At 43.8% G+C, this 26,529-nt stretch overlaps 1 protein-coding gene across 3 annotated transcripts; it reads right to left on the minus strand.

Annotated features, from left to right (window-relative positions):
* Nucleotides 1-5,128: 5,128 nt before the first annotated feature.
* Nucleotides 5,129-25,459, minus strand: CACNG6 (calcium voltage-gated channel auxiliary subunit gamma 6). 3 transcript variants are annotated; one of them, XM_049901049.1, is made up of 4 exons: nt 25,129-25,459; nt 11,990-12,064; nt 9,117-9,254; nt 5,129-5,367 (listed from the first exon to the last, which is right to left on the minus strand). In XM_049901049.1, exons 1-4 carry the CDS (start codon nt 25,457-25,459, stop codon nt 5,129-5,131), a joined length of 783 nt encoding a protein of 260 aa, XP_049757006.1. The 3 variants fall into 3 exon arrangements, with proteins under 3 accessions (XP_049757006.1, XP_049757007.1, XP_049757008.1); XM_049901050.1 differs by lacking the exon at nt 9,117-9,254; XM_049901051.1 differs by lacking the exons at nt 9,117-9,254; nt 11,990-12,064.
* Between the last annotated feature and the right edge of the window lie 1,070 nt (nt 25,460-26,529).

Consider the following 26,529-nt stretch of genomic DNA (forward strand, 5'->3'; position numbering starts at 1 on the left):
CCAACCACTAGGGCCAAAGATGAAGAAATAGAAGATTTTTATCAGGTGCTACAGTCTGAAATTGATTGAACATGCAATCAAGATGCATTGATAATTACTGGCGACTGGAATGTGAAAGTTGGAAACAAAGAAGAAGGATCAGTAGTTGGAAAATATGGCCTTGGTGATAAAAACAATGCCGGAGATCGAATGATAGAATTTTGCAAGACCAACAACTTCTTCATTGCAAATACCTTCTTTCACCAACATAAACGGCGACTATACACATGGACCTCGCCAGATGGAACACACAGAAATCAAACTGACTATATCTGTGGAAAGAGATGATGGAAAAGCTCAATATCACCAGTGAGAACAAGGCCAGGGGCCAACTGTGGAACAGACCATCAACTACTCATGTGCAAGTTCAAGCTGAAACTGAAGAAAATCAGAGCAAGTCCATGAGAGCCAAAATATGACCTTGAGTATATCCCACCTGAATTTAGAGACCATCTCAAGAACAGACTTGACGCATTGAACACTAGTGACAAAAGACCACACGAGTTGTGTAATGACATCAAGGACATCACCCATAAAGAAAGCAAGAGGTCACTGAAAAGACAGGAAAGAAAGAAAAGACCAAGATGGATGTCAGAGGAGGCTCTGAAACTTGCTCTTGAGCACTGAGCAGCTAAAGCAAAAGGAAGAATTGATGAAGTAAAAGAACTGAACAGAAGATTTCAAAGGGCCTCTCGAGAAGATAAAGTATTATAATGACATGTGCAAAGAGCTGGAGATGGAAAACCAAAAAGGAAGAACACTCTCAGCGTTTCTCAAGCTGAAAGAACTGAAGAACAAATTCAAGTCTCGAGTTGCAGTAGTGAAGGATTCCATGGGGAAAATATTAAACGATGCAGGAAGCATCAAAAGAAGATGGAAGGAATACACAGAATCATTATACCAAAAAGAATTAGTCGATATTGAACCATTTCAAGTGGTGGCATATGATCAGGAACTGATGGTACTGAATGAAGGAAGAAGTCCAAGCTGCTCTGAAGGCATTGGTGAAAAACAAGGCTCCAGGAATTGATGGAATATCAATTGAGATGTTTCAACAAACAGATGCAGCACTGGAAGTGCTCACTCGTCTATGCCAAGAAATATGGAAGGCAGCTTCCTGGCCAACTGACTGGAAGAGATCTATATTTATGCCTATTCCCAAAAAAGGTGATCCAACCGAATGTGGAAATTATAGAACAATATCATTAATATCACACGCAAGCAAAATTTTGCTGAAGATCATTCAAAAGCGGCTGTAGCAGTATATCGACAGGGAACTACCAGAAATTCAGGCTGGTTTCAGAAGAGGTCGTGGAACCAGGGATATCATTGCTGATGTCAGATGGATCCTGGCTGAAAGCAGAGAATACCAGAAGGATGTTTACCTGTGTTTTATTGACTATGCAAAGGCATTCGACTGTGTGGATCATAACAAACTATGGATAACATTGCGAAGAATGGGGATTCCAGAACACTTAATTGTGCTCATGAGGAACCTTTACATAGATCAAGAGGCAGTTGTTGGGACAGAACGAGGGCATACTGATTGGTTTAAAGTCAGGAAAGGTGTGCGTCAGGGTTGTATTCTTTCACCATACCTACTTAATCTGTATGCTGAACAAATAATCCGAGAAGCTGGACTATATGAAGAAGAACGGGGCATCAAGATTGGAGGAAGACACATTAACAACCTGCATTATGCAGATGACACAACCTTGCTTCCTGAAAGTGAAGAGGACTTGAAGCACTTACTAATAAAGATCAAAGACCACAGCCTTCAGTATGGATTGCACCTCAACATAAAGAAAACAAAAATCCTCACAACTGGACAAATGAGCAACATCATGATAAATGGAGAAAAGAATGAAGTTGTCAAGGATTTCATTTTACTTGGATCCACAATCAATAGCCGTGGAAGCAGCAGTCAAGAAATCAAAAGACGCATCGCATTGGGCAAATCTGCTGCAAAGGACCTCTTCAAAGTGTTGAAGAGCAAAGATGTCACCCTGAAGACTAAGGTGCGCCTGACCCAAGCCATGGTATTTTCAATCACATCATATGCATGTGAAAGCTGGACAATGAATAAGGAAGACTGAAGAAGAGTTGACACCTTTGAATTGTGGTGTTGGCGAAGAATATTGAATATACCGTGGACTGCCAAAAGAACGAACAAATCTGCCTTGGAAAAAGTGTGGCCAGAATGCTCCTTAGTGGCAAGGATGGCGAGACTGCGTCTTACATACTTTGGACATGTTGTCAGGAGGGATCAGTCCCTGGAGAAGGACATCATGCTTGGCAGAGTACAGGGACAGCGGAAAAGAGGAAGACCCTCAACGAGGTGGATTGACACAGTGGCTGCAACAATGAGCTCAAGCATAACAATGATTGTAAGGATGGCGGAGGACTGGGCAGTGTTTCGTTCTGTTGTGCATAGGGTCGCTATGAGTCGGAACCGACTCGACGGCACCTAACAACAACAACACAACAATCTTTATGGGAGCAAATGGCCAGGCCTTTTCTTACACGGAGCAGCTCGTGGATTCAAACTACCAACCTGTCAATTAGCAGTCGAGAGCGCTTAACCATTGCGCCACCAGAGTTCCTTCTTACCCTATGCCCAGTACCTAATGCAGCATCAATTTAAAAAATTGCATTTATTATATCCTTACAGAAACCCACTGTCACCCCACATCTGTCCACGCTAATAGTCTCATTTTCAGGGCCAAGTCTTTTGCCCAGTCCGTTGAGGCTCCCCAAAGCAGAGGAGGGGCCAGGATTTGGCGATCGTGTTGTTGTTAGCTGCCGTCAGGTTGGCCCCTGGCTCCTGGCGACCGCACGCACAATGGAGGAATATGCTGCCCAGCCCTGTGCCATCCTCATGATTGGTTGTGGATGGGACTGTTGTGACCCATTGGGCTTTCACTGGCTGATTTTCAGAAGCAGATCACTAGACCTTTCTTCCCTAGTCTGACTTAGTCCGGAAGCTCCACTGAAACCTGCTCAGCATCACAGCAACACACAAGCCTCCACTAACAGAGGGGTGGTGGCTGCACCCGAGGTGCATTGGCTGGGAACCGAACCTGGGTCTCCCTCATGGAAGGCCAGAATTCTACCACTGAACCACCACCACTGCCCCCTCCAGGTTGGAAAGAGGGTACAAAATGAAGACCCCACACTAGACAAAGGGCCCTGAGACCAGAGCCCCCTCCCCAGGCAGACAGCCCTCTGGGCTTCCCCGAGCTGGCTGGGCACAAGATCAACTAGAAAAAAAAAATTATTGATGTTCTCTTTTCCTAGCAATTATCTCAGTTTCTAATTACACATTCATTAGTGTGATTTTGTGATTAATATCTGTTTCCATCACCAGACCGTCAGCTCCTCGGGGGTCCTTTTTACTCTCCACTGTATGCAAGGCTCAGAGTGCCACTTGATAAATAATAATAACGGCAAAGACTTAGAGAGTTATGACCATGCGCCAGACAATCTTCCAGGAACTTTATTGTTGTATATGCTTTTTGTAACGGTGGCATAGTGGTTAAGTGCTATGGCTGCTAACCAAGAGGTCGGCAGTTCGAAACCGCCAGGCGCTCCTTGGAAACTCTATGGGGCAGTTCTACTCTGTCCTATAGGGTCGCTATGAGTCGGAATCGACTCGACGGCAGTGGGTTTTTGTTTTTTATGCTTTTTGTAATGCTTTCAAACCACATATGTCAAACTACATATGTATAAGTTACTTGTGTTGTTGTTACTTGCCACTGAGTTGATTCCAACCCACGGAACCCCATGTGTGCCGAGTAGTCCTGTGCTCACTCCATAGGGTTTTCATAGGGAAGCGGATCACCAGGCCTTTCTTCTGAGGTGCCTCTGGGTAGACTTGAACCCCCAACCTTTTGGTTAGCAGCTGAGTGCTTAATCATTTGTGCCACTCAGGTGTTGTGATGTGTCAATGAGGTGATGCTTATAAAATGCTTATCCCAGTGCTTGGCACAGAGTAAGCATGTACGTAGGCATATATGGGTCTTCCTAAGGGATAAGGTTGCCTATTTTTTTTTTTTTTTTTTAACCTGAGGGACTCGTAGTCCTAATACAAAGTCATCATCCACTGGTAATTGTTAGTGTTGTTCTTGTTGTTCTTACCACTCCAGCTTAACGTCTATGTTCTAAACAGGGCTTCCAAACGGTTCATTCCAATTCAAATCCCTGCTGAGAATTTGCATTTCTAACAAGTTCCCAGGCGATGCTAACTAATACTGCTGGTTAGGGACCAATTCTGAGAACCACTAGAGCAGTGTTCTCAAAATTTGTTATGTGGAAGAATCACCTGAGGATCTTGTGAAAATGTAGATTCTAATTCAGTATATCTGGGGTGGAAACGCAAATTTTCAGCAAGGGTTTGAACCTAAGGAACCTGTTCGAAGCCCTGGTTCTAAATTGTCCATACTCTCGTCTGCAGCTACCCCCTGGGTCTATAGACTTGTGACTTCTAGGACTTACAAGTACCAAGTGGAGTATCTTGCCTAGCTTCTAAAGGGCATGTAAGGGCATTTTTCTCTACCCCAAAATCTCCACCCCACAATCACATCACAAGCTGACTCCAAATCAAGCCTTTTCACATTTCCAAACATTTAATCCCATATCAGACCACAGGGAGGTCAGACCCAGAGACCTCCCCCCTCCCCTATCATCCCAAACTCCACCCCAAGGAGCAATTATTTGTAAGAAGTCCCTCACCCAAGTGAACAAATCCAGACCTGGGAAACAAAGCGACCCTCCATTCCCCCCCCACCCCCGGCCCAAGACCCCCGACCTCTGCCTCCCACCCTGGTACCCCATAAGGTCCCCACCAGCCTTCCCAGGGAACACCTGATAGCTTTTTCTCACCCCATCCCTAAGCGACCCAAACTCAGCCACTGAGAAAAACCTATTTACAGAGGGAGAAAAGCAACAAGAGGCAGGTGTGTGAAAACAACGGGAGCCTCAGAGCAGGAAGAACACAGTTTCTCTAGGAGATGGAGCAAAAGATTCTGAGGGTTAGAGTGGAGCAGGAGGAAGGGTTTGGCAGGTGCACAGAGAAAGTAAAATGGCGGCCCTAGGTGCCCCTGCGCCCCTGCTTGGGACAGAGGGCCCCCCAGGGCCAGGAAGGCAGGGTGAGCAGCAGGAAGCAGCCGCCCCCCAACATCAGGATCAGGCCGGCTGCCACTCCGCAGTCCAGAGACCAGGAGTATTCGTAGGCCAGGGCCGGGGCCGGCGGAGGCTCAGAGCTGACTCTCTCGAGCAGGGCTTGCACGGAATGCCGGAACACCTCCACGCTCACCAGAAGTAGGAGGCCTGTAGGGAAGGGGACACAGCATGTTGCTCAATGTCTGGGAACCCCAGCTTGGGTCTGAGCCTCTCCCCCAATACACCCTATCACACACTCAAACAAGAGGGCTGGGAGACCCCCCTGACACCCTTCCACTTTATTCATTTAACAAATACTTACTGAACACCTACTATAAGGAGGCCCTGGGTGCAAATGGTTAAGCGCTGGGCTACTAACCAAAAGGTTGGTGGTTCGAAACCACCCAGAGGTGCTGCAGAAGAAAGGCCTGGAAATCTGCTTCCAAAAGGTCACAGCCATGAAAAGCCTATGGAGCCCAGTTCTACTCTGTAACACACGGGGGCGCCATGAGTCAGAATCTAGTAAAAGGCAACAGGTTTTTTGGGGGGGGAATGCAAACAGGTGACACACTTGCTGCTAACTACAAGGTTGGTGGTTTGAGTCCCCTTGGAGGTGGTTCGAGTCCACCCAGAGACCCCTCAGAGAAAGTCCTGGCAATCTGCTTCCGAAATCAGTCACTTAAACCTCTATGGAGTATGGTTCTACTGAGGTCAACGTAAGTCAGAACGGACTCAATGACAACTGGTAGGTAGGTAGGTATATGGTAAGCACTGTTTTGGAAACGGAAACCCTGGTGGCATAGTGGTTAATTGCTACAGCTGCTAACCATAAAGGTCGGTAGTTCAAATCCACAAGGTGCTCCTTGGAAACTCTATGGGGCAGTTCTACTCTGTCCTATAGGATCGCTGTGAGTCAGAATTGACCAGATGGCACAGAGTTTGGTTTTTTTTATTTTGGAAACTGGAGATAAAAAAAAAAAAAAAAAAAAGGAGGAAAATAAAGACCGTACTCTCATAGATCTTATATTTTACTTGGAGAAGACAGATGGTAAACAAATAAACCAGGGATTGTGTCATGGATTGAATTTGTCCCTCCAAAAAGATATGTTGAAATCCGAACTCCTGTATGTGTGAATGTGACCTTGTTTGGAAACAGTATTTTTCTTTGGTGATATTATCAGTCCCTATTTTTTAACTGTTTGGGGAAACCCTGGTGGCATAGTGGTTAAGTGCTACGGCTGCTAACCAAAGGGTCGGCAGTTTGAATCCGCTAGGCGCTCCTTGGAAACTCTATGGGGCAGTTCTGCTCTGTCCTATAGGGTCGCTATGAGTCGGAATCGACTCGAGGGCACTGGGTTTGGTTTGTTTGTTTTTTTTTAACTGTTTGGGGGTGCAAACAATTAATGTGCTCTGCTGCTAACTGAGAGGTTGAATGTTTGAGTCTGCCCAGATGTGCCTCAGAAGAAAGGCCTGGCAATCTACTTCCCCAAAATCAGCCATTGAAAACCCTCTGGAGCACAGTTCTGCTCTGACACATGTGGGATCGCCATGATTCAGAATTAACTTGAAGGCATTTTTTTTTTTTAAATCAGTTAAGTTAACAAGGTCATTCCAGAGTAGGGTGAGTCCTAATCACTTCTGAGACATGTCTTCTATAAGAGGAGAACAGACATGGAGACAGAGACACAACAGAGAGAAGATGCCACTTGAAGATACAGCTACAAGCAGCAAAGAAACACCAAGGATTGCGGGCCCGAAAAACCCATTGCCATCGAGTCAATTCCAACTCATAACGACCCTATAGGGCAGAGTAAGAACTGCCCCAAGGAGCAGCTGGGGGATCTGAACTGCCAACTTTTTGGTCAGCAGCCGAGCTCTTAATCACTACACCACCAGAGCTCCAAGGATTGCCGGCAGCCACTAGAAACTAGGAGAGAGGCATGGAACAGTTCCTGTCTCAGATACGTCAGAAGGAATTGACACTGTCAATACCCTGATTTGGACTTCTAGCCTCCAGAGCCATAAGAGAATACATTTCTATTCTTTAAAGTCACTTCATGTTGTGGTATTTTGTTACGGCAGCATTAGGAAACTAAGACAGGCTGCAAACTCAAAATGCCTACAGGGGACTATGTTGTTGTAGTTAGGTGCTGTTGAATCATTTCTGCCTCATAACACCCCCATGTGACAGAGTAGAACTGCCCCATAGGGTTTCCTGAGCTGTAATCTTTATGGAAGCAGATCTCCAGGTCTTTCTACTATGGAGCCGCTGGGTGGTTACAAACTGCCAACCTTTCAGTTAGCAGCTGAATGCTTAACCATTGCACCACCAGGGTTCCTTATCACAATTATTATATGTGTAATCATTGATGACTGTCTATCTCTGCCAGAATCTAGGCTCCATGAGGGTAGACACAATGTCTGTCTTACTTACTCTTGTATCTCAGGTCCTTAATACACTGCCTGAGACATAGTAGGTGCTCAATAAATAAATGAAGAATAATAAATGAAGCTTATATAATTAATGACTTTTCTACCCAACACAGAAAACATTTGACCCAATAAGGAAACCAAGGGCCAGAGAAAAAAGGGGTCTTCCCAAGGTCACACAGTGATTCAGGGCACAGCCTGGGCTAAAACTCAGACCATTTAACTGCTAGTTAAGCATTCATCTCACCACACCCTGCTCACCACACTCTGAGCCTGCAAAGACCCCACAAAAATATAGTTCCCAGAATGCAATGATGAGATGTGGTGAAAAGGGGAAATGCTTTGGAATCAGAAAGACCTGGTTTCAAGTTCCATTCCTGCCATCAATGCTATGTGACCACTAGTAATTCATCTGACTTACCAGCTTTCTTGTTTTTAAAGTGGAGAATGGTAATTTCTACCTAGTAGAGCTGTTGTGAGAATTAGAGATAGATGTACAATAAGTTAACGTTTTTATTATTATTGGGGACTACATTTTCTTTGGACCCCAACTCCAAGAACGCAACAGTCCTTGGGGCGCCCAGGTCCAAATCTAAAAGAGTGTTTGGAGACCTTCCAATTCCCAGCCAACGTCAGTTGAGGGTCTTTCATATTCGAACTTCTATAGCCCCTGGCATCCTTTTACTCCCATCGTGCAACAATGCATAGAGACACCCGTCTCCCAGCATGCAACAGTCCTTGGGAACTCTGGATCCAAATCTAAAACACTGTTTAGAGAGGCTCCAATTGCTAGTCAACAACGAGGCTTCCCATCTTTGAGCTTCTTTAGTCCATGAGCTTCCTCTAACTCCCATCACTCACAGTGCATGAAGACCCCCACCTCCCATCATGCAACAGTGCTTGGGGACACAAACTCTACCTCCCTTCATGCAACAGCGCTTGGAGATACACACCCCACCTTCCGGCATGCAACAGTCCTTGGAGACCGTGGATCCAAGTCTAGAACAATGTTTAGAGAGGCTCCAATTCCTAGCCAACAACACAGCTCAGAACTCTTCCCATCTTCAAACTTCTACAGGCAATGAGTTTCCTCTAACTTCCATTTCCTATCATGCAACAGTGCTTGGAGACCTCATCTTCCATCAAGAAACAGTGCTTGGAGACCCCACACCTCCCAGCATGCAACAGTCCTTGGGGACCTTAAGTCCAAATCTGCAACAGTGTTTTGGAAGCCCTCTAATTCTGAGCCAACAACAGGACTTTAAACTCTCCAGTCTCTTAGTCTACTCTAGCCGGTGGGCTTCCCCCAACCTCCAGCATGCAATGGTACTTGGAGATCCTACCTCCCAGCATGCAACAGTGGTTGAAGACCCTACCTCCCAGCATGTAACAATGCTTAAAGACCCTATCTCCCAGCATGCAACAGTGCTTGGAGATGTCACTTCCCAGCATGCAATGTCCTCAGCCTCCAGGCTTTCAGCCCTCACCTGAGAGGCCAAAACAGATGGCTCCAACTCGGAGCAGGAACTCTGCACCTTTGCTGAGCACCATGATGATACAGAGGTACCCCAGGGCCATGATTGTCAGGCCCAGCACTGCTATCACTGCAGCTGCCAGATTAACCTCTGTGTTGAATAGAAGAAAAGAAACAGAGAACATGGAATGTAGGGAGTGGGGAGGAACTATCCTATAGGGACCTAGAACCAGGAAGATAGACATATCACCACTGCAGAAAAGAATTTTTAAGTCAAACATCACCCAGTCTGGTATTTTATTTATACTGTTGAAGGAGCTAAGACTCAGAGAGGGTTAGTTACTTGCCTAAGGTCACAGAGCAAAGGGAGGACAGCAAAGATTAGAAGGCGATGGGGCCATTGAGGCTGGATAAACCCCCAAAACTATTGCCTTGGGATAATCTTTAAACCTTAATTCTTAAACCAAAAATGTTTCCCAAAGCCTTCTTTAAACAACTATCTAGACCAGACTTATTGGTCTGACACAGACTGGAGAAACTCTAAGAGTATGGCCCCCAGACACCCTTTTAACTTAATACTGAAGCTACTCCTGAGGCTCACATGTCAGCCAAAAAATTAGACAGACCCATAAAACAAAATGAGACTAAATGGGCACACTAGCCCAGGGGCAAGGACAAGAAGGCAGGAGGGGACAGGAAAGCTTGTAATGTGGAGCCCAAGGTGGAGAAGGGGAGAGTGTTGACATGTCATGGAGTTGGCAACCAATGTCACAAAACAGTATGTGTATTAATTGTTTAATGAGAAACTAATTTGCTCTGTAAATTTTCATCTAAAGTACAATAAAAAAATGTTTAAACAACTATATGGGATCAAATTGACAACAGCAACTTGAAAAGTTAGATAGGAAGCTCAGGGAGCAGTGAGTTTACGTTAATGGGGAAGGGATAATTTAGAAAAGGAGGGTGAGATTGGTTGCACAACTTGACAGACATAATCAATGCCCCTGAATTGTACATGTAGAATTTGAGTTGATGTATACTCTGCTATGTATATCTTCAACAGCAGCAATGAAATAAGCTATTTTTAAAAAGAAGAGGATGGGAATTACCACTTACTACTTATGATCTGGTCAACATTTGTTTACAGGTCAGGAAGCTGAGGCAGTGGGTGTGTGAGACAGTTGGAAAGGTGGTGTGTTGTAGTAGAATGATCAGAGTCAGAACTCTCTCCAGCCTCTTCCGAGTTGGAAGATACTGGTACAGTCCACAAACCTTTCTGAGCCTCAGCTTCCTCCTCTGGAAAATCAGGATAGAAATCCCTGTTTGGTTGGGCTGTTGGGAGGATTAGAAATCAAGTACATATGGTGCCCAGCACAGTGCTTGGCATACAATAGGTGCTCATTAAGTGTGTGCTATGATTATTTCATTATCCAAGAGGGCAATGACTTTCCCAAGTTCACAGAGAAAGAACTCTAATTGTACACATGAGTTGTATCTTCACTATTTGGTTAAGACTGAATTCAACGAGAGGCTGCCCATGACTCTCAATCAAGGCTATACCAAGTAGGAGAGATGGTATATTGGGAGTGGGCAGGGGGTCTTTCAGATTACTCCTCCACAAGTAGGTACACCAGTACACTGTAGTAAAGAGCATATTGGGGAGTTGAATAGAGGGTTTCATGTTGTTCCTTGACCTGGGTGTGACTTCTGGATCTGTTTGGGTCTATGAAATGGAGCTTAGACATCAGTCAAAATGAGGTGCTCTTCTCCTGGAGCTGGATTTGGGGTAACTTCAGAACTGGGATTCAATGAGTCTTGTGAAAGAAAGACTCCATTTATTGAGGACCTACTCTGTATGGTTGAGCTGCATCATCTCATTAAATCCTTACAAAGACGAGATAATATCAATAACACGGCCACAGTTCCTTTGGGGGTGGAGAAATTAAGGTGTGGTGGAGGCTGTGGTTAGAGTAGAAAGGAAAAGCCATCAGAGCTAGGTTGTCCAACACAGTAGCCACTAGCCATGTGTGATCTTTCATATTTAAATTGATTGAAATTAGGAGTCCCTGGATGGTGCAAACAGTTAAGCACTCTACTAGCAGAAAGGTTGGCAGTTTGAGACCACCCAGGGGTGCCTCAGAAGAAAGGCCTGGAGATCTGCTCCCAAAAGGTCACAGCCATGAAAACCCTATGGAACAGTTCTACTGACATGTGGGATAGCGAGGAGTCCAATTCGACAACAATTAACAACAACAACAAGCCACACGTGGCCTTTCAAATGTAAATTGACTTCAGTTAAACAAAATTAAAAACTCAGTCCCTCAGTAGTACCAGCCACATTTGAAGTGCTCAGTTGCCACAAGCTACCGTCTTAGACAGAAAAGATATAGAACATTTCTATCATCCCAGAGGGTTCTACTGGACAGTGATGCTTTGGAGTCAGAATCATTTGAGTTTGGCCTCTCTGCCTGTGCCACTTCTGGGAGAAATAATTAAACCATTTCTGGACTTCTGTTTTCTCATCTGGAAGATTAAGATCAAGCCTTTGCCCTTTAAGGTTGAGGCAAGGTGGGGGGGATCTTATAAATGAGACAGCCATCACTGTGCCTACCAGGTGGACAGTGCCTATTTCAGCACTATCCGCAGAAAGAGGCTGTGACCTAACCAAAGTTACACAGCGAGTGCCAAAGGCAGAGCTAGGAGTAGGAGGGTCAGGCACAGAGCTGTGGAGAACCATGCCCCCACCCTTATTCTATAGCCATCACCCCCAAAGATGAGACTTCCCCAGCAGATAGGAGCTGAGTCCAGTCTGGGGCAAAGCAGAGGAGGAGACAATAACATCAATAACATCATCAGCACACCACCACCACACCACACGATTCTCACCTTTCTTTGTGGTTCTCTGGAAGATGTGTGCATTCTGGCCCGTTGTAAAGAATTTAAAGTAGGTGCAGTTTGCTTCTGTGGGAGCAGGAGAGAAAGAAAGGGAGGCGATGACATGGTGATCCCTCATGCAAGCTCACTGGGTCCCAACAGGCACAGTTTGTGCTTGACTACTAACCAAAGGTCGACGGTTTGAACCAACTCAGAGGCACCTTGGAAGAAAGGCCTGGAGGTTTGCTTCCATAAAGATCATCGCCAAGAAAACCCTATGGAGCAGTTCTACTCTGTAACACATACAGTCGCCATAAGCCTGAATCATCTCTTACAGCAATGAGTTTTATTTCTTGGTTTGTTCAAGCTCAAATGTTGAACATTTAACATAGCCCACTGCAGTCTAAAAATATGACATTAGTATCCCCAGTATACAGAGGAGAAAAATGATGCACAGAGATATAAAAACCATTTGCTATCCAAGAGCTATGGTCCCTGGATAGTGCAAATGGTTAAGCACTTGACCACTAGCCAAAAGGTTGGCGGTTCAAACCCTCCCAGAGGAGCCTCAGAAGACAAGCCTGGTGATCTGCTTCCAAAAGGTCATAGCCTTGAAAACCTTATGGAGCACAGTTCTACTGTGGCACACATGGGGTCACCATGAGCTGGGATCATCTCAATGGCAACTAACAGCAACGATGACATCCAGGAGCTGGGATTCCAACCCAGAGCTTTAAGGTCCACATCTGTAGCTGGGAGCGGGCCATTGACCATCTCTATAAAATGAGATAATAATCACTTTACTAACTTCTTCATACAGGTTTGTTGAGGGTAAAATGGGATGAGAAATGTATACTCCTGTCTAAGGCACAGTTCTACTCTGTCCTATAGGATTGCTATGAGTCAGAATTGGCTCAATGGCAATGGGTCTTTGGTTTTGGACCCAAGCACAACAATTGGTCTCTATTCACCTGGAGCAACAGAAAAAGGAGGAGAGTCAAGAATAGAAGGAGGAAATGGAATATGTGACTAATTGCCTCCACGAACAACTACCTCCTTTGTCATGAGACCAGAACTGGACCAGCTACCATTACTGAACATTTTTATCAAAGATTCTATTGAAGAATCCTGATCAGAAGGGGGAAACTGTAGACCAGAACCTCAAATTCTCATGAACTCCATATTTCCTGGGGCCATGGAGGCTGGATGACCCCCTGAAACTATTGCTCTGAGATAACCTTTAAACCTTAAAATCCTAAACCAAAAATATCCCCCTGAAGTCTTCACAATAGTTTAGCTTTACTAGTAAAGAATGTCTGCCTTGAGTGTTGTGCTCTTTAAAGATCTATCTCTTTTGGGATCAAATTGATAACAGGAACTCGAGAAATTAGGAAAATTAGGGGACAGTGAGTTTATGTTAATGGAGGAGGACAATTCAGAAAAGCAGGGTGAGAATGGTTGCACAACTTGAAGAATGTAATCAATGCCGCCGAATTGTACATGTAGACATTGTTGAATTGGTACATGTTCTGCTGTGTATGTTCTCAACAACAACAAAAATAAAATACATTATATATGCATTTTTTATTGTGCTTTAGGTGAAAGTTTACAGAGCAAATTAGTTTCTCGTTGAACAATTTATATTCAAATTGTTTTGTGACATTGGTTGCAATCCCCATGACATGTCAACACTCTCTCCTTCTCCACGCAGGTTCTGCATTTCCATTTGTCCCATTTTCCTATCCATTCCTGCCTTTTCATCTTTGCTTTTGGGCAGCTTTGTTGCTCATTTGCTCTCATTTTACATGACTGAGCTGAGAAGCATGTTCCTCATGTGTGTTATTGTTTATTTTATAGACCCGTGTCATCTTTGGCTGAAGATGTGAATTTCGGGAGAATAAACTATATTTTTTTAAAAAAGAAATGGATACTCACTTTACTCAACCAAAGACACCAAGTCTCAGGTAACAGAAGGCTAGCGGACTCAGAAAAGAGATCAACTATGTCTAAAGCCAATAAAGGATTCGTATCTAGAATACACAAGGAACCCCTGCAGGTCAGCAAGAAAAGATAGATCACCCAGTTGAAAAATGAGCAAAGGGTATGAATAATCCACAGAAGAGGGAGGCAGAATGACTTATAAGTACATAGAAGAGATGCTACACCTCCCCAGGGATCAGAGGAATGCAGCTTGTATCAGCAGGGAACTACCACTTTTGATCAAATAAGTTGGCAAATATTCAAAGCATAATATCAAGTGTTGAAAGATGAGAGGAAACAGCTGGGAGTGTAGACTGGTACTAGTCTTTTTCTAAAGCACTCTGACATACCTTATGAAACGAGTATGTTTATATCCTGTGACCCAACAATTTCACATCTGGGTACATATTTGAAAAAAATGCAGAAACTTATATGTGGATGTTCATGGCAGCATTGTTTATAATAACAGGGAGTTGGAATCAACCTAAGTGTCCATCACTAGGTGAAGAGATAAGTAAATGTGATGATGGCTCCCTGTGGAAATCTCTGCACTGTGTAGAAGCCATGAACTGGAAGAACATAAAGCTACATGGGGAGATCTGAAAAACATAGTACTGAGTGAAAAAGAAAAGAAAATCGATGCTGAGACAATCTTTAAACCTTAAGCGAAAACTATCCCCTGAAGACTTCTTTAAACCAAAAAATATTTTAGCTTGATTAGTAAGGAATGTCTGCCTTGAACATCATGATCTTTTAGAGAATTATCTATATGGGATCAAACTGAAAACAGCAACTTGAAAGATTAGATAGGAAATTTAGGGGACAGTGAGTATAGGTTAATAGTGAAGAAATAATTTGGAAAAGGATAGTGAGAATGGCTGTACAACTTGAATGTAATCAATGTCACTGAATTGTACTTGTAAAAATTGTTGAATTGGTGTATGTCTTATGTGTGTGTTTTCACTGAAATACAATAAAATATTTAAAAAATTGAAAAACAGGACAAAATCTATACCACAATGTTATGGATTGAATTGTGTCCCCGCGAATATGTGTTGGAATCCTAGCCCTAAACATGTGGATATAATCCCATTTGGGAATAGGGTTTTCTTTGTTAGATTAATGAGAGGGTATCAGTGTAGTTGTGTGCCATTGAGTAAATTCTAACTTACAGTGACACAGCAGAACTCCCCCATAGGGTTTCCTTGGCTATAATTTTTATGGAAGCAGGTTGCCAGGCCTTTCTCCTTCGGAGACACTAGGTTGGTTTGAACTGCCAATGTTTCTGTTAGCAGCTGAGTGTTTAACCATTGCACCAGCAGGGCTCCTATAACAGTGTAGGGTGTGTCTTAAATCTAATGACTTTTGAGATACAAAAAGACAGATTAGACACAGAAGCAAGCAAGGACAAACAGGGGAAGATAGATGCCACGTGGTGATCACCAAGGAACCAAGGAAAAGAAGCTGAAAGAGACAAAGATCTCCCCCCAGAGCCAACAGAGAAAGTCTTCCTCTAGAGCTGGTGCCTGAATTCAGTCTTCTTTGAGAAAATAAGTTTCTGTTCATTAAAACCACCCACTTGTGATATTTCCGTTATAGTAGCACCAGAAAACTGAGACACAAACTATTACTAACGTAAATTAAAATGTATATATGTAAAATGGGAAACACTGGTGGCCTGTTGGTTAAGAGCTACGGCTGCTAACCCAAAGATTGTCAGTTTAAATCCACCAGGCACTCCTTGGAAACCCTATGGAGCAGTTCTACTCTGTCCTGTAGGTCACTATGAGTCAGAATCGACTCAGTGGCAATGGGTTTGGTTTTAGTTTTTTGATATATGTAAAATAACACTATTTTCCAAGTACACCACTTGTGTGTCAGTTTGTCATACTGTGGTGGCTTGCATCTTGCTGTGATGCTGATGTTATACCACCGGTATTTAAAACATGAGCAAGGTCACTGTCTTAGTTATCTTGTACTGCTATAACAGAAGTACCATAAGTGGATGGCTCTAACAAACAAATGTATTCTCTCACAGCCTGAAAGGCTAAGAGTCTGAATTTAGAGCGCCAGTTCCAGGGGAAGGCTTTCTTTCTCTGTCACCTCTGGGGAAGGTCCTTGTCACCAATCTTCCCCTGGTCAAGGAGGTTCTCTGTGCAGAGACTCCTGGTCCAAAGGACACTCTATGCTCCTGGTGCTTCTTTCTTGGTGGTATGAGGTCCCTATGTCTCTCTGTTTGCTTCTCTCTTTTATGTCTCAAAAGAGATTGGCTTAGGACACAACCTAATCTTGTAGATTTAGTCCTGCCTCATTAACATAACTGCCGCTAATCCCACCTCATTAACATCATAGAGGTAGGATTTACAACACATAGAAAAATCACGTCGTGACAAAATGGTGGACAATCACACAATACCCGGGAATCATGGACTAGCCAAGTTGACACACATGTTTTTGGGGGACGCAGTTCAATGCATAACAGTCACCCATGGTGGACAGGTTTCAGCAGAGCTTCCAGACTAAGGCAGACTAGGAAGAAGGACCTGGCAGTCCTTGTGAATAGCAGCGGAACATTTTCTGATGTAGTGCCAGAAGATGAGCCCCTCAGGTTGGGAGGTACTCAAAATACGACTGTGGAAGAGCCACCTCCTCAAAATAGAATCAAACTTAACAACATAGGTGGAGTCAAGTTTTCGAGACCTTCATTTGCTGATGTGGCACCACTCAAAATAAGAAGAAACAGCTGCAAAATCCTTTAATAATCAGAACATGGAATGTATGAAGTATTAATCTAGGAAAACTGGAAGTCGTAAAAAATTAAGTGGGATGCATAAAGGTCAATATGGACTGGTACTGGCCATTTTGAATCAGACAATCATATGGTCTACAATGCCAGGAAAGACAAATTGAAGAACATTTCAAAGTCTATCCTGACACTGTCAGTGATAGGATAATATCCATACACCTACAAGGAAGACCAGTTAATACAACTATTATTCAAATTTACCACAAGCCACTAAGGCAAAAGATGAAGAAATTGAGAATTTTTACCAATACCTGCAGTTTGAACTTGATCAAACATACAATCAAGATGCATTGATAATTACTGGTGATTGAAATGCAAAAATTGGAAACAAAGAAGAAGGATCAGTAGTTGGATAATATGGCCTTGGTGATAGAAACTACATGGGAGATGGCATGACAGAATTTTGCAAGACAAACGACTTCTTCGTTGCAAATACCTTTTTCAACAACATAAACAGTGACTATTCACATGGACCTTGCCAGATGGAATACACAGGAATCAAATCAACTACATCTGTGGAAAGAGAAGATGGAGAAGCTCAATATCATCAGTCAGGACAAGGCCAGGAGCTGACCGTGGAACACACCATCAATTGCTCTTATGCCAGTTCATGTTGAAGCTGAAGAAAATTAGAGCAAGCCAACGAGAGAAAAAATACGACCTTGAGTATATTCCACCTGAATTTAGAGACCATCTCAAGAATATATTTAATGCATTGGACACTGATGACCAAAGACTAGATGGGTTGTGAAATGACATCATATATGAAGAAAGCAAAAGCTCATTAAAAATACGGAAAAGATAGAAAAGACCAAAATGGATGTCAGAAGAGACTCTGAAACTTGTTCTTGAATGTAGAGTAGCTGAATTGAATGGAAGAAATGATGAAGTAAAAGAGCTGAAAAGAAGATTTCGAAGTGCAGCTCAAGAACACAAAGTAAAGTATTATAATGAAATATGCAAAGACCCGGAGTTAGAAAACCAAAAGGGAAGAACATGCTTGGCATTTCTCAAGCTGAAAGAACTGAAGAAAAAATTCAAGCCTCGAGTTGTGATATTGAAGGATTCTACAGGGAAAATATTGAATGATACAGGAAGCATCAAAAAAAGATGGAAGGAATACACAGAGTTACCGTACCAAATGGAACTGGTCAATGCTCAACCATTTCAGGAGGTAGCGTATGATCAAAAACTGATGGTATTGAAGGAAGAAGTCCAAACTGCACTGGAGGCACTGGCAAAAAATAAGTCTCCAGGAAGTGACAGAAACCAGTTGAGATATCTCAACAAACAGACACAATGCTGAAGGTGCTCATCTATGCCAAGAAATTTGGAAGATGGCTACCTGGACAACCAACTGGAAGAGATCCATTATCTGTGCCTATTCCAAACAAAGGTGATCCAACCAAAATGCAGAAATTATCGAACAATATCATTAATACCACACACAAGTTAAATTTTGCTGAAGATCATTCAAAAGTGGTTGCTGCAACATGATAGAAAACTGCCAAAAATTAATGTCAAATTCAGAAGAGGACATGGAACCAAGGATATCACTGCTGATGTTAGATGTATCTTGGCTGAAAGCAGGGAACATCAGAAAGATGCTTACCTGTGTTTTATTGACTATGAAAAGTCATTCAACTATGTGGATCATAACAAATTATGGATAACACTGGGAGGAATGGGAATTCCAGAACTCTTAATTGTGTTCATGAGAATGTGTACATAGGCCAAGAGGCAGTCATTCAAACAGAACAAGGGAATACTGCGTGGTTTAAACTCAGGAAAGTGCTGTCTGCAAAAGACACACCTTAGAAACAAAGACATAAATATATTAAAAATCAAATGATGAAAAAATATATCAAGCAAACAGCAATCAAAGAAGGGCAGGAGTGGTAATACTAATCTCAGATAAAATAGACTTTAAGTCAAAATGCAACATAAAAGACAAAGAAGGACATTGCACAATGATTAAACGGACAACCCACCATGAGGACACAGCCATAATAAATATCTACATACCCAATGACAGGGCTTCAAAAAAAAAAACAAATTCTCACAGCACTGAAAAGATAAATTGATAGTTCCACAATAATAGTAGGAGACTTCAACACACCACTTTTGGTAGAGCACAGAACATCTAGAAAGAAATTCAACAAAGATACAGAAGATCTAAAGGCCACAATCAACCAACTTGACCTCATAGACATATATAGAACACTCCACCCAACAGCTGCAAAGTACACATTCTTTTCTAACACATATGGAACATTCTCCAGAATAGATGACATCTTAGGTGACAAGGCAATCCTCAACGAAATCCAAAACATTGAGATAATACCAATCATCCTCTCTGATCACAATGCTATCAAAGTAGAAATTAGTAACAGGAAGACCAAGGAAAAAATAAAAAACATGGAAACTGAGCAACGCCTTGCTTAAAAGCCATTGGGTAATAGAAGAAATCAAAGATGGAATAAAAAATCTCCCAGAATCAAACGAGAATGAAAACACATCACACCAAAACCTTTGGGACACAGCAAAGGCAATGCTCAGACATCAATTTATAGCAATAGATGTACACATCAAAAAAGAAGAAAGAGATAGAAATCAAAATGTTAGCTTTACAACTCAAACAAATAGAAACAGAACAGCAGAAGAAGCCCACAGCCACCAGAAGAAAGGAAACTACAAAAATCAGAGCAGAAATAAATGAATGAGAGAATAGAAAAACAATAGAAAAAAATCAACAAAACCAAAAGTTGGTTCCATGAAAGGATCAACAAAATCTACAAACCATTGGCCAAATTGACAAAAGACAAACAGAAGAGGCCACAAATAGCCCAAAGAAGGAATGAAACGGGGGACATTATGACAGACCTAATTGAAATAAAAAGGATCATAACAGAGTAATATGAACAACTATACTCCAACAAATTTGAAAATCTAGAGGAAATGGACAAATTTCTAGAAACACACTACCTGGTTAAATTAGAAGAAAAGGAAGTAGAAAATCTGAACAGACCCAATAACAAGAGATTGAAAAGGTTAAAAAAAAAAAAAACCTCCCCCCAAAAAATGTCCTAGCCCAGATGACTTCACTGGAGAATTCTACCAAACATTCAGAGAAGAGCCTACACCAGCACTACTCAAACTGTTTCAGAACATAGAAAAGGGAGGGACATTTCTGAATTCATTCTGTGAAGCCAGCATAACCCTGATGCCAAAACTAGGCAAAGACACCACAAAAAAGAAAATTACAGATCAATATCTCTCATGAATATAGATGCAAAAATTCTCAACAAAATCCTAGCCAATAGAATTCAGCATCATATCAAAAAAATAACACAGCACAACCAAGTGGGGTTCATACCAGGTATGCAAGGATGGTTCAACATTAGAAAATCAATCAATGTAATCCACCACATAAATAAAAGAAAATAATCACATGATCATCTCAGCTATCCCTTCTCACCGATGATATGATACTATACATAGAGAACCCTAAAGACTCCACAAGAAAATTACTGGAACTAATAGAAAGATTTAACAGAGTATCAGGATACAAGATGAACATACCAAAATCAGTTGGATTCCTATAGACCAATAAAGAGAACTACGAAAAGGAAATCAGGAAAGCAATGCCATTTATAATAGCTCCTAAGAAAAGTAAAATACTTAGAAATAAATCTAACCAGGGACATAAAGTACCTATATAAAGAAAATTACACAACACTACTGCAAGAAACCAAAAGAGACCTACATAAGTGGGAAAATGTACCATGCTCATGGATAGGTAGACTCAACATTGTGAAAATGTCAATTCTACCCAAAGCAATCTACAAATACAACATAATTTCAATCCAAATACCAATGGCATTCTTTAATGAGATGGAAAAACTAATCATTAACTTTATATGGAAAGGAAAGGGGACCCAAATAAGTAAAGCATTATCGAAGAAGAACAAAGCAGGAGGCCTTGCACTCCCTGATCTTAGAACCTACTATACGGCTACAGTAGTCAAAACAGCCTGTTACTGGTATGACAGACACATTGGCCAATGGAACAGAATCGAGAACTCAGACGTAAATTCATCCACCTATGGTCACGTGATCTTTGACGAAAGCCCCAAGTCCATTAAATGGGTGCTGGCAAATGGTGCTGGCAAAATCGGATGTCTGTCTGTAAAAAAATGAAACAGGACCCATACCTTACACCATACACAAAAACTAATTCAAAATGGATCTAAAACCTAAATATAAAACCCAAAACTATAAAAATCATGGGAAAAAAAATATGGTCAATGCTACCCCAGTGCTACCCTAGGAAAAAATTTTGGCTATGACAAATCCAAAAAAGGTCTAATCTCTAAAATTTATAGGAAAATCCAACACCTTTACAGGAAAAAGACAAGTAATCCAATTAAAAAATGGACAAAGGACATGAACAGACATTTCACCAAAGAAGGCATTCAGGTGGCTAACAGGTGTATGAGTAATTCCTCGCAACTCATAGTGACCCAGTGTACCACAGAACAAAACACTGCCCGATCCTGCACCATCCTGACAATTGTTGTTATGCTCGAGCCATTAAAGAAATGCAAATCAAAACCACAATGAGATACCATCTCACCTGGACATTACTAGCACAAATTAAAAAAAAAAAAACACCAGTAATAAACAAATGTTGAAGAGGCTGCATGGAGATTGTAATTCTTATGCACTGCTGGTGGGAATGCAAAATGGTACAACTATTTTGGAAAACAATATGGTGCTTCCTTAAAAATCTAGAAATAGAAATACCATACTGTCCAGCAATTCCACTCCTAGGAATATATCCTGGAGATGTAAGAGCCATCACACCAACAGACATATGCACACCCGTGTTCACTGGAGCATTATTCACAACAGCAAAAGATGGAAACAACCTAAGTGCCCATGAACAGGTGAATGGATAAACAAACTATGTATATACACACAAAGGAATACTACGAAACGATAAAGAACAACGATGAATCTGGGAAACATCTCACAACTTGGATGAATCTGAAGGGCATTATGCTGAGTGAAATAAGTCAATCACAAAAGGACAAATGCTGTATGAGACCACTATTATAAAAACTCATGAAAAAGTTTACACACAGAAAGAAATAATCTTTTATGTTTACAGGGAACGGAGGGTGGGGAGGGAGGGAAAAACAGTAGGCAATAGATAAATGGTAACTTTGGTGAAGGGTAAGACAGTACACAATACTGAAGAAGTCAGCACACTTTAACCAAGTCAAAGTCTTAGAATATTCATAAAAAAAAAAAAAACCTGCTGCCGTCGAGTCGATTTTGACTCATAGCGACCCTATAGACACTCCAGACTCCCTGAGGGCCTGAGTTACTGGGCTAAGGTCTGGGGATCATGGTCTCAGGGGACATCCAGCTCAATTGACATAACATAGTTTATAAAGAAAATGTTTTACATCGAATTTTGGTGAGTAGTGTCTGGGGTCTTAAAAGCTTGTGAGTGGCCATGTAAGATACTCCACTGGTTCCACCCAGTCTAGAGCAAGGGAGGATGGAGAAAACTATAGACACAAGGGAAAGACTAGTCCAAAGGACTAATGGACCACAACTACCTCAGCCTCCACCAGACAGAGTCCAGCACAACTAGATGGAGGCCAGCTACCACCACTGATTGCTCTGACAGGGGTCACAGAGCTAGAGAACAATGTAGAACAAAATTCAAACTCACACACACACACACACACACAGAGACCAGACTGGATAGCCCCCAGACACCCTTTTAACTCAGTACTGAAGTCACTCCTGAGGTTCACCCTTCAGCCAAAGATTAGACAGGCCTATAAAACAAACAATAGCACGCATAGTTTAACCCTATATATGAGACTAAACTGACACACTAGGCCAAGGGCAAGGATGAGAAGGCAGGAGGGGACAGGAAAGCTGGACAAATGGAAATGAGGAGCCCAAGGTCAAGAAGAGAGTGTTGACATGTTGTGGGTCTAGCAATCAATGTCACAAAACAATTTGTGTATTGTTTAATGAGAAACTAATCTGCTTTGCAAACTTTCTGTGAAAGCACAATTAAAAAAAAGAAAAGAAAACTCTGTGGAGCACAGTTCTACTCCAACACACATGAGGTCTCTATGAGTTGGAGTCAACTCCATGGCAACTGGTTTTTACTCACAGGATTGCTGTGAAGGTGAATGAGTTAGTATGTGTAAAGTTCTTAGAATAGACCTGAGCACTACATATGCACCTGCTATTTTTATGACTGGAGCATCCCACTTTGCAAACATTTGGGAATAGCCTGCTTGTGATATAGTGAGAGATAGTCCATCTGCATATGTCCAATCTGGACACCAAATGGGTATCTCAGACAGCAAGGGGTGCTTGGCATGCCGTTTTGCTATCAAGGGTTTGGAACATCCTATTTTGGACCTCAGGGATGTAAGAAGTTACATCTGGAGATGTGAAGGAAAAGGGGAATTCCACATGGAGCCCAGGGGAATAGGGGATGTCCTCTGAGGGGTACTGAGATTGTAGGTTCCGGGGTGGTCGGTGCAAATGGTTAACATGCTGGTCTGCTAACCAAAAGTTTGGCAGTTCGAGTCCACCCACAGGCCCCTCACAAGAAAGGCCTGGAGATCCACTTCTGAAAAATCAGTCAATGAAAACCCTGTGGAGTGCAGTTCTACTCTAACAAACATGAGGTCTCCATGAGTTGGAGTTGACTCGATGGTAACTGGTTGGTTGGTTGGTGCTCTAATGGAGAGTTCCTGGGTGGTGGAAATGGTTAACATGCATAGCTGGTAACGAAAGTCAGCAGTTCAGATCTGCCCAGAGGTGCCTCGGAAGAAAGGCCTGGCTATCTACTTCCTAAAAATCAGCCATTGAAAACTATGACGCACAGTTCTGCTCTGACACACATTGATTCAATGGTAACTGGTGGTGATGGAGATTGTAGGGCATCCCTGGGAGAAGCAGAGAGCATTGTAGATCTCATTTGGGTGATCAACTACAGGAAAACCTGCAAAAGCTGGATCTTGTGTAAGGCGAAAACCTGTCAGAAAAGGAAAACTCAGATATTTTCCACTAATAGAGAGTGATAGAAAAGTGGTAAGACTACACCCTGTCAAAGGGAGAAAACTTGCAAAACCCAGAAAAACAAGGCAGTCCCATCGAGTTCCGGCTCTCACAGGTTTCACTGGCTATGATATTCTGAATGAGCCCTGAGGGGTATCAGATATTTTTCTTGGGTCAGACAAGAGCCCAGTTACGTGGCTAAGGGGTGTGGAATGTCCCACTGGTATATGTGAAGGGTATGGCATGTCCTGTGGGGGAGAGTGAGAGGTATGGGATAGCGTTCTAACGTGGCTAGGGGTAGAAGAGCCACTGTGTGGGAAAGTAAGGAATGTGGTGGAGTCTGTCAGAGAAAGTAAGAAGGGCTGGAATGTCATCTGGGCATCTAGAGGTGAGAGGGACCCAGAATGAAGAACACTGCCTGAGAGGCATGATGTCTGTTCTCAGAGGTCTGTTGGGAGGTGTCTGGTGAGAGCTTCATTTGATGGGGAACAGAGATTTTACTGTGGGTGGGTGTCAAGGAGAGCTGTCTCCCCAGGGCGCCCATGATGACAGCACAGGCTATCTGTGGTGTGGGAAGAGCAAGCTGACGCCAGGAACCCAGGCTTTTTCTCTAGGGGCACAGGGTGTCTTGGGGTGCAGGCTTTTCTGGGAAACATATGATGTCTGGGGATACAGGCTATAGCTGGGGCCACAGGATGTCTCAGGGGGTATAGGCTAAGAGTGGAGGCACTAGGTTTCTCTAGAGACACAGGCTCTATGGGGACATGGGCATAAGGGTCATAGGATGGTCTGGAGGCACAGGCTGTAACTGGGGGTAGATGCTGGTCTGGGGCTACAGCATGGTCTAGGGGCATAGGCTGGTCTGGGGACGCAGGCTAGTCTAGGGGCACATACTGGTCTGGGGTACAGGCTGGTTTAGGGGTGCAGGCTGGTCTGGGGATGCAGACTATAGGACAAGCTCTAAGCACAGGTTATATAGAAGCTCAGGTCCCCTGGGGGTAGGCTAGTGAGGGACACAGACTATGTCTGGGGACACAGTCTCTCTGCACAGCTTGTGCACAGGTTGATCTGGCTATAGGCTCTTCATGGGGCACAAGTTTTTGAGGCTCAGGCTCTCTCTGGGGGCATAGGCTGTTCCTGAGGGTACCAGATCTCTCCTTGGGGCCCAGGCTCTCTCTGGGTCCCAGTTTCCTCAAGCACCGACCCCCCCTCCGCCTTACTGTCTGTGGCCTCCAGGCCTGGACTCGGGGCAGTGGCTGCTCACCTCCAGGCAGCTCCACGGGGCCGCAGGTGTCCCTGCCCGGGGGCACGTCGGCCTGCCACAGGTGCTTGGTGCACACCTTCCACAGCCCCAGGTGGGCGGCGTCGCAGATGGCACTGTCATTGGCCTTGTAGGTGTTGAGTTCCACCCAGAACTCAGTGCCCACAGCCAGCACGGCCAGTGTGACGCCCACGGTGGCCAGCAGTAGTGCCAGCTTGATCTTCCCCTCATGCTCTGGGGTCATCTTGGTACCCTGCTGCCCACGGGCCTGCCGCCGGCCCGCCGCCCCGCGCCGCCGGTCCTCCTCTTGCAAGAAGAAGTTGGGCCACATCATCATCCTGGTGGCCGTTCAAAGTCCAAAGGAGGCAGAGCTGAGAAGGGCTCCTGGGGGGCCAGTGGGGGCAGTCTGGGGCCTTGAAGGGGGCGAGGGGCTCAGTTTCCACTGGGTTATGAAAGAGGGAAATGGAGTCCTCCCTGGTACTTGCAGGAAAGATACTAGGTTCCTCCAATGGCCTAGTGGAGGTTGCCTCTGAGAGGAAAAAATCGATTCCCTGGCTGGGGATACTCTGAAGTTCAGAGAAGGGGCTGGAAGGCCTCCCAGGAACTCAGCAAAAAAAAAAAAAAATGGGTGCAGAGAAAAAACAAGGTCCCCCCAAGGCTCAGAGAGAGAATCTGGATACCCTGGATGGGGGCCTGAGTGCCAGCTGAAGTGCTGAGGGTCTGCTTTGCAGTCCCCACTGAAAAGATTCACGAAAGGGAAATTGAATTTCCTGAGGGAAAGGGCCTGGGCACCCTACTAGGGCTCAGAGTTTGGGGTACCCATGAAGGGGATCCAAGGTCCTCTGTGTGTTTGAGAGTAGATGAGGCGGAGGGTCCTTTGGGCTCAGAGTCTGGGGAGGGAGGCGTTGGGTCCTCTATGGAATTCCAAAGAAAAAACTTGGATTCCCAGGGAAGCTAAGAAGGGAAGCCTCTGGGTTCAAGGGATGAAACGGGATTCCCCAGGATTCCTAGAAGGGAAACCGCTGGGGTTCAGAGAGGAGGGGCCTGGGGTCCCCGGGGACACACTGGGGTTTAGGAAAAGGGCATAGCGGTGTCCACCTCCATTCAGAGAAGAGAGATCAAGGTCCCCACTGGGGCCAAGAAAGAGGACTAGGGGCAGAGAGACAGTGGAGGCCACAAAAAAGGGAACTATGGTTCAGAAAGGGGCCCAGGGTTCCCACTGGGCTCAGTTCAAGGGGCTGTGGTCCTCACCTCAGCTCAGACAACGGGAACACAGTACCCCAGGGTTCAAACGACAACTGGGACCCGGAAGGGACTGGGATTCTCTTTAGGTTCGCTCCACCCCCTCCCCCTGGTTCCCAGGGCCGGACTAGCCCCGACAGCGCCAGGCTCGGCCGCGGGCCA

Source organism: Elephas maximus, chromosome 11, assembly GCF_024166365.1.
Source record: "Elephas maximus indicus isolate mEleMax1 chromosome 11, mEleMax1 primary haplotype, whole genome shotgun sequence".
In the NCBI taxonomy this organism is placed as follows: Eukaryota; Metazoa; Chordata; class Mammalia; order Proboscidea; family Elephantidae; genus Elephas; species Elephas maximus.

Excerpts from the sequence above, each read along its gene's own strand:
- CACNG6 (XM_049901049.1), bottom strand. The coding sequence starts at position 25,459 with ATGATGTGGCCCAACTTCTTCTTGCAAGAGGAGGACCGGCGGCGCGGG. Across the intron at positions 9,255-11,989 it reads CCAGAGAACCACAAAGAAAG|AGGTTAATCTGGCAGCTGCA; the intron begins GTGAGAATCGTG and ends TATTCAACACAG. Across the intron at positions 5,368-9,116 it reads CATCTGTTTTGGCCTCTCAG|GCCTCCTACTTCTGGTGAGC; the intron begins GTGAGGGCTGAA and ends CCTTCCCTACAG.